The 8,074-nt window shown below is 42.6% G+C and overlaps 1 protein-coding gene across 1 annotated transcript in view; it reads left to right on the top strand.

Annotated features, from left to right (window-relative positions):
• Positions 1–3,232, top strand: part of FGF19 (fibroblast growth factor 19) — a gene marked incomplete at its 5' end in the record, with an annotated part of 3,570 nt that extends 338 nt beyond the window's left edge. Inside the window, one exon of the mRNA XM_008941572.1 lies at positions 2,889–3,232. Within this exon, the coding sequence (XP_008939820.1) occupies positions 2,889–3,221 (333 nt within the window). The remainder of the gene's footprint in view (positions 1–2,888) is intronic.
• Positions 3,233–8,074: the final 4,842 nt, after the last annotated feature.

An 8,074-nucleotide genomic window follows, 5' to 3' on the forward strand; every position in this document is an offset into this window, starting at 1 on the left:
CAGGAAAGATCACTTAGAGAGCAAAGCATTTATTACCAAAATAGGCTGAAGATACAGTCTGGAGCAAAATTGCATTTCCGTTTAAAAAGCCTCATTGGTGGCCGGCTGTGTTTCTGCCACAGAACAGATTAAGTTACGCTATAGAATGTGACTAATTTTTCGCTGTTTAGGTCAGGTATTCAGGGAAAGAAAACAAAAGACTATTCCTTCGGAAGGGAGATGTAGCCAGGAGGGCTTGCAAGTCCCAGAAACACGGGGTCACCAGCTCTGAGGCAGCACCTAGCAGAAAGAGGGTTTCAAAGGACTCTTAATCAGTGTCTCACTTGTGACCTGAGCATACCTGGGAGACTCCACGGAGTTGAGGAGTTCAGTGACTCCACTCTGAGGTCATGGTTGTTCCCCAGGTATGTATGTCAGCCTATCAGCTCGTCGTTATCAGCAATAGAAGCTTGTCTTTTAAGCCACACGAATGAGTTGCCAGCTGTAGAATGTGAAGGGTGCGATTCAGGTTCAGTCTCTGTAGCTGCTTTAGGGGACCCTGGGTTCCACAGAGGGATGTTTTTTTATTATGCCATAGTAAAGACGTGGCTTGACTCTGATTACTCTGGCAAAATTTCCACTGATCTCAGGCAGGCAGGGACTGGACCCACTCAAAACACCCAGTATCTTTAATAAAAGCAATACTGATGGAGTGATGTTTTTTGAACGTGCATGTAACACAGGATTAAGCCTTTCTTTCTGAATTTCCTTGCTTTTCTGGGCTTGAATCAATCAATGCTGTGATAATGTGCATAGGTTCACACAGTGTGGTGGGTCAATTATTAGCTTAATGTTTTAATGTCTATCTGAAGCACAATGATCAATGAAAACAAAGCAGAGCCTGGATCCTGCTCCCATCAGCCACAGGATTTTAAAATAGCTTTCACATAACATCATTTTGAAGGCGTATGCTTTGACTGAGAGTGGGTTTGTTGGTGTAGAGTCTTAGGGTTGATTGATTTTTTGAAAATACAGTGACATGCAGCCATGCTGTCACATCTTCTGTTGTGGACACCTGCTGTCACCTCTCTGCTGGCAGCCTGGGCAGCTCTGCAGGCAGTTCTTCCCCTTATCAGTGCTGTGCTCAGGAGTGGGAGAACGAAAGGGCATACACAGTGTCTGGGAGCTGAACTCAGCAGCCACGTGCACTCCTGCCCTTTTTTAATACTAGGAAATTGATGACTAGTGTTGATTTCTGAGTGTGCAGTGTGCCGGAGCCTGTAAAGGAAATATACAGACCTGCTATAAATTCCTCCTGTGAAAAAAAAAAGTAACCTGGAAATACTTGAAGTGCATTTGGTACTGGTTTAAAAAAATACTCTTGAGACAATCCCAATGAAGTGAGGAGGGAATGATGTAGCTGAGAGAGGGGGAGCACAATCAATAACTCTTATTTGTAATGCACACTTGCTCAAGAAGCGTTTTTATTTCATCATCCTTGTTAGTGAGGCTGAGCACCCAGAGAAGTCAGGACAGCTAACCATTCAGCCATAAACTTCTATCATATACATACATTTTCTTTTGACATATGTGTGTAGAAGGATAAATATTGCATAATTTATTTGGAGAAAATGCCTTTTTTGAAATTATGTGATTAGTTTTAAAAGCGCTTTTAAAAGACACCCAAGTGCGTGTGCTTAGTTCTACTCCATATTATTAAGAGTGTTTGAGAGAGGACTGAAGAGTATCAGATATGGTCTCTGTTCAGCCAGGCAGAGCAGTCCTGTAAGGACATTTTTATCACTGCAGACTGAAACATAAGCAGTGATTGTCTTTTATTGACTGTGAGTTCAATCCCCTTTGGTGGCTGAGCCTGGAGCAGCACCAGAGCTGTAAAAAATACGGTGCTTGTGTAAGGATCTGGAAAAGTCTGGCCTGGTGATGCAAACTCCTAATATACTGTCTGTACAGTGTATCACAGATGTAATTCTGCAGATTCAGACCTAAGAAAATACATCCTTCTATACAAAATCTTAGCTTGGGTTGGTATTGACGGTTCTGAATGTGTAATGAGAAAATAACACTGTGTTATCTGGTCTTTTGTAATTTCAGTAAACACTGAGTGAAAAAAAAAAAGGCAATTACCGTTTTGTTATTGTTTTACTGATTGGCCATGTTTTTGTTAGCACTGTCTTGGGCAGTTTCTACAGAGCTGATCCTGAAGCCCATACACAGGCAAATCTGTAACAGAGCCAGATTTTTATACCTGAGGATTGTTGGTTTAGGTTTCATGACTGCAGTTAAGTACTGTCAGCACTTAAGGACAGTTTATCTAAATGAGCACTGTCCTTTGAGATTCTTTTTCCCTGTGCTGAGGACAGGATAAGTGTGGTGACCGTGGAGAAGTGCACAGCCAGGATTCAAAGCTTATTTAATGTGATGGACGGGGAACTTCATGAGTTCTGGATTAGGCCTTTGAATAGCCTCATAACCCAAAAAGGCATAGTATGTGAGAATAGAATAGAATAGAATAGAATAGAATAGAATAGAATAGAATAGAATAGAATAGAATAGAATAATTTCAGTTGGTGGGAACCTACAGCAATCATCTAGTCCAACTGCCTGACCACTTCAGAGCACTTCATCTCAGTGGCTGTGGTCCCTCACTGAAGGAGCAGTCACCAGAGCAGTGGGTCCCCCCTGGATCAGCAGCAGGCAGCTTACCAGCATGGATCTGGCAGTGGGGTCTGCAAAGTGCACTGAGTTGGGGCACCCATTGCAAACCAGAGGGATGCCCCCACTGACAGTGAGGGAGAAGGGCTGGTCACCTCCAAGGTTGATGTTGTGGTTGAATACAGTGAGTCTGGTGGGTGTATTGTTTGTAATTCTTGTTACTCCTTGCTCTGCAGCTCAGGTATTCCACTGAGGATTGTTCCTTTGAAGAGGAGATTCGTCCAGATGGGTACAACGTGTATAAATCCAAAAAATACGGAATATCCGTGTCTCTGAGTAGTGCCAAGCAAAGACAGCAGTTCAAAGGGAAAGATTTTCTTCCACTATCTCACTTCTTACCTATGATCAACACTATGCCCGTGGAGTCCACAGACTTTGGTGACTATGGTGACTACAGCCAGGCGTTTGAACCAGAGGTGTTCTCCTCGCCCCTGGAGACGGACAGCATGGACCCCTTTGGCATCACCTCCAAACTGTCACCCGTGAGGAGCCCCAGCTTTCAGAAGTGACTCTGCTCACACACGTGTTTTTAAAGAACCATTGCAGAATACTGCAGGGTTTTTAGCTTTTCATGTAGTGATGCTTCCAACTTTTTTTGTGTGTTTCAGCACAGAGCCAGCCTTTTCCTTGCCGTATGTTGTATATCTAATTGGTGAGTGCCTGGAGGCTACTCAGCAGTCTAAAGAATTACTTATCCATAGTTTTATTTGGAAAAGAAAGATTAAATTAGAAAAGCTTCGCAGCTTCTTCAGAGTTCCTCCGTTGCTGTGGTGATGATAAAACACTTTTCCTACATCAAGTTCATTACCATACATGCTCACCTTTTATTTCTACTCCTAGGAGCAAATGCAGAAAAACTTTTTCCTCTTCCTGAGCCTGAAAGACAAACATTTGGAACAAAACACAAATAAGGAAGACTTAGCAAATGTGGTTACACAAACTAGAGTGAACGCTGTTGCTTGAAAAGCTGCTGACAGTGTTCTGGGGAAACTTTCTATTGAAAGCATACCACTGAAAAAAACAATTCTGCTTGTCTGTTGTGCTTTTTCTTCCCTTTGGAAATAAGGGAAGAAAGGGGAAAATTTCTTCCTTCCCTTATTGCTAAAGGGTACTTTGGAAAGCTGGATCTTTGATTTCTTTTAAAGGCTAATTTACATTCGCTGTGGCATTAGCATCATCCAGTGGAGAGTTCTCGTTAGTGTGAGTGAGAATGCAGTGTGTGGGTGGAAGGGTGCACAGAACTGGCATCTGTGTTCATCAGGTAGGGTCTGAGCAGTTCAAATTCGTGTTTAGATTAAGGTTCTGTTATATAGAAGCATTTATGTCATTAGCAAATGGAGAGAAAGACTGAAAATGGATGAGGTATAGGTCAAATCAGTTGCAAAATCAACAATTCTTTCCAGTCCCTTCCAGGCTTGATTCTGGATCCGTGGGAATCAGTGGAGAGACAGTTTAGTGACTCAAATGCTGCAGAGCTGGTTCAGCCATGCAGTTCTTGAAGGAAGGTACTCAAAATTTAGTAACTCGTGGCCAAAATGTGGATTTTTGATGTCTCTAGTTCTGTTCTGCTGTTGTAACGATTTGACAAAGGAATATCCAAGGTGAAACCAAAGCAAGAAAAGAAAAAAAAAAAACCAGTGTGAGAAAAGGGTTCAGGGATTCTACTTGTTTCCAAAGGTTCATTTATAATAGAGCTTTTTTTGTATAGAAGTCTCTGCTGGAAATACTGGTGTTCTTCTGACCTAGCACTTCATTACCAATGCAATATTTATAATTAATTTATTGAATACATACATCTGTTTATTTTGTTACTGTTATTTATGCTCAAAATTCTATTTATATACTCCTGAAGGTGAGTTTTTTAGTTGTAACAGATTTTGTGATGTTTTGTAATCATGAAATTTTAGCAAATGATAGCTTTTTAAATTTCTGTGCATTATCAGTAGTGTAATGTGTACATTTGCAATAAAGAGAAATCAGCTTCAACCCAGAGATCTAGCTGGCTCTTCTGTCCCTCCTTTAGAGACTTCAAGGAGCTTTAGCAAGCTGTGGCTTTTGGTTCTGCAGCTTGTGAGCCCTGGTGAAGTTGGTGTGGTTGAGGTAGAACAGCCAAGGGCATGGAGATACAAAGAGGGTTGCCCAAAGCTGGGCAGTGAGTGCCAAGGCTGGTAGCTGAGTCTGCTCCCAGTCACTGATGAGCTCCATGTGAAACACCAAGTCTAAGTATCTCTGTTATGGAAGGGTTTTGGGAACAGCTCATTGAATTTTGACCTTGGGATAAGTGAAGGTCCCTCCATCTAGTCCTAAATTATTAATCTTGTAATAGAACAAATGAGTGAAGCTATTTTTTAAGTTGTGTGAATGTGTCTTGATGTTTCCTTCCCATTCCACATCATTCTGTCCTAGAATAAATTGATAGAATCATTTAGATTGGAAAAGACCCTTCAGATCAGTGAATCCAACCATGAACATGACACTACCATGTCAACCACTAAACCATGTCCCTCAGCACCATGTCTACACACCTCTGAAATACCACCAGGGATGGGGACTCCACCACTTCCCTGGGCAGCCTGTTCCAGGGCTTGACAACCATTTTGGGGAAGAAATTTTTCCTAACATCCAATCTAAACCTGCCTTGGTGCAACTTGAGGCCGTTTCTTCTTGTCCTATCACTTGTTCCTTGGGAGAAGAGACCGACCCCCACCTCACTACAGGCTCCTTTCAGGGAGCTGTAGATCTAGGCTGGTGAGTGCTGCCTGTAGACATCATCAGTCATTCTTCACCTGCAAAAAGCAGCCATGGGTTTGCATCTATTCTATAGAACATCCCTTTTATAGTAATTGATGTCATTAAACCCTGCTGCTCCCACTACTCACAGCCTTTGAGGTGCTGGACTCAGAAAGGAGCGTGAGCCCCCAGCTGCTCGCAGGAGGTGATTCCTCAGGGAGATGGAAGAATCCACTACCAGGTGTAATTTCTCTGATTCTTCTTCAACTGTGCAAAATCCACTTGCAAAATGCCAAAAAATCCCATGGGTGGAAGGCTGCTCCCTTTTAGAAATGGGAACCGTACTCCCCAGTGCAGGCTGGGGAGAAAACTGGGTATTCTTGCCTGAAAAAGATGTCGATTTGTGGCAGGACAAGGGACTGGACGTGTCTGTTTGAAATGCTGTGAGTCCCAGGAATTGCAGACTACTTAGCTGGCAAACACTTCCCAGGGTGTTCCCCATCCTCCTTTGTGCTGAGCCACTGCCACACATCTGGAGGGTTCCTGCTCTTCATGTACTGGGAGATGTAGTCCTCATTTTCAAGTTGGTTATATTCCAAAAGTTTTCAGGCTTGGGGCATTCTGTTTTTCTGGTTTTCAATTCCAGCTTTGATCAGCCACTATATTCCTTTGAGCATTAGATACCTTTCAAGACCTTTTGGTAAAAAAATAGTTTTAAAATCCAGAAAACAAAATAAAATAAATATGAATTTCTAAAGTTTAGTCAAAAGAAGACTACTTTTATTCTTCTGCTAAAAAAAAAAAAGCACAATTTTGATGTGAAACAGCAAATAGCAGAGTTCAGAGGGTGCACTGATTAATTTAACCAGTGAGAGGGATTTTTTAGGCAGATGTAACAGCGTTGTTTGTGAATATTGCTCAAGAGTGCAAGAGGAGCAACCTTGTATTTGCAAACAGCATCTTGAGCTCTCTGTTTGCTGACACCTTTGGATTTGCATCTTCCACCAGCAGCACAATGTTTCTTACCGCACCAGCATGGTTAGAGGTTGGTTCAATATTTATTCAGACAGAGGGAAGAATGCCAGGAGCTGAATTACCCACACCACTTCCTGGAGCACTTTGGTTTTCCTTGGAGTTTTCCCATCCAAGCTCTGACCAGACCTGTCTGTTTTGCTTATAAAATCTGACAAATTCACAGTTTGAGGTGGAAGGATTACTGGGAAATGCTTTCAAACAGATTGGGTGGGGATCTTGGTGTGCAGAACCTGGAAACACGGCTGCCTTTGGTGCTGTGGGAATGTCAACACCACCAGCACCACTCCCCATCTAGCTGGTGGTAGTTTCTCAAAGCCAGGAGGAGAATTGCAGGGCCTTCATTTGCAATAGCACATTTTACAGCCCTAAGAGGTTTTTAAAGGTCAGGTGTCAAATGTGAAGTCTCAGTTAGAAGCTATGATGTGCAAATAGGAGTTGTTAGAGCAGTGGGAAGGCTGCAGGAGAGGGGATACTGGGCATTTCCATTTCCACCTTGGGCAAGTGTAAAAAGCTATAAATCCTTTATACAAGAGCCATAGTGTCAATTCACCTCTGCTCAAAGCTGTAGAAAATCTGGGACTCCTCTTTCTACTCTGCCAGTGTGCTTTGTGTATGAATGGAGAACAACACAATAATTACACCAATGGACTCTCTCTCCTCAAAACTGCATGGACGCCAACCCCCCTTTGGGGCAGAGAGCAGAGATGTGCTTCCTTTGGAAGTGAGTGGGAGTGCAAAAGGGACATCATGAGGAGTCTGAATTTGGGGTGAACGTGTGGCAGTCCAGGCACACAGCAGGTTTATGAGCTGGATTGTTGAATGTGGGCAAGAATGCCCCCAAATGAGGCTAGTGGTTTGTAGTCTTCTCGCCAGGACTTTATTATATTTTCAGCATTCAACCCCACAACCTACTGAGATGAAATAACTTGGCTTTCATTAATTTCTGAAGTAAGATTTAAATTGTAGCTATTAGCTTGAGGGAAACCTTCCAACACACCTATTTGCACTGACATCAGTGTCGTGTGCTCGTGGTTGTGTGGTTGTAGAGCAGGTAGGTGTTCACACTGGGCAATCCTGAAACCCACTGGTATCTACACTTGAAATTAAAGCAGAAGATGAGCTGGCTGCCTGGCCACAGCCCCTGTACAGAAACCAGTATAGCCTGCTGTGATGGAGCACGCTTCATACCTGTGCTGGTGGATCTGAGTGACTGCACCTTTAGTAGCATGACTTTATTTCCACTCTGATGTAGTTTTCATTTTTCTTTAGACCCATCTCTGGATTTTGAAGCCATCTTTTTGCATTCTCTGCCCTCCTGTGTTTGATTTGGAGGATAACAGGCTCCCTGTACCCCTGTTTGGACTGGCAGACTACTTCGGTGTGCCCAGAGCCACGTTTTCCTTAAGTATCTGGAAAAAGAACAGTACAAGGTAACATTAAAATATATGCTTATAAACATAAATGCTTTTTTTTACCAGTGTTTCTGTGTAAGAACAAAGAAGTAGTTTAATAAAGCAGTCTAGAAAGGCACACTGAAGTTTGGGCTGGCCTTTTACATCAGAAATATTTACATTTTGGGTATATATATATATATATA

This window comes from Merops nubicus, unplaced genomic scaffold, assembly GCF_000691845.1.
Source record: "Merops nubicus isolate BGI_N331 unplaced genomic scaffold, ASM69184v1 scaffold50075, whole genome shotgun sequence".
Taxonomy (NCBI): Eukaryota; Metazoa; Chordata; class Aves; order Coraciiformes; family Meropidae; genus Merops; species Merops nubicus.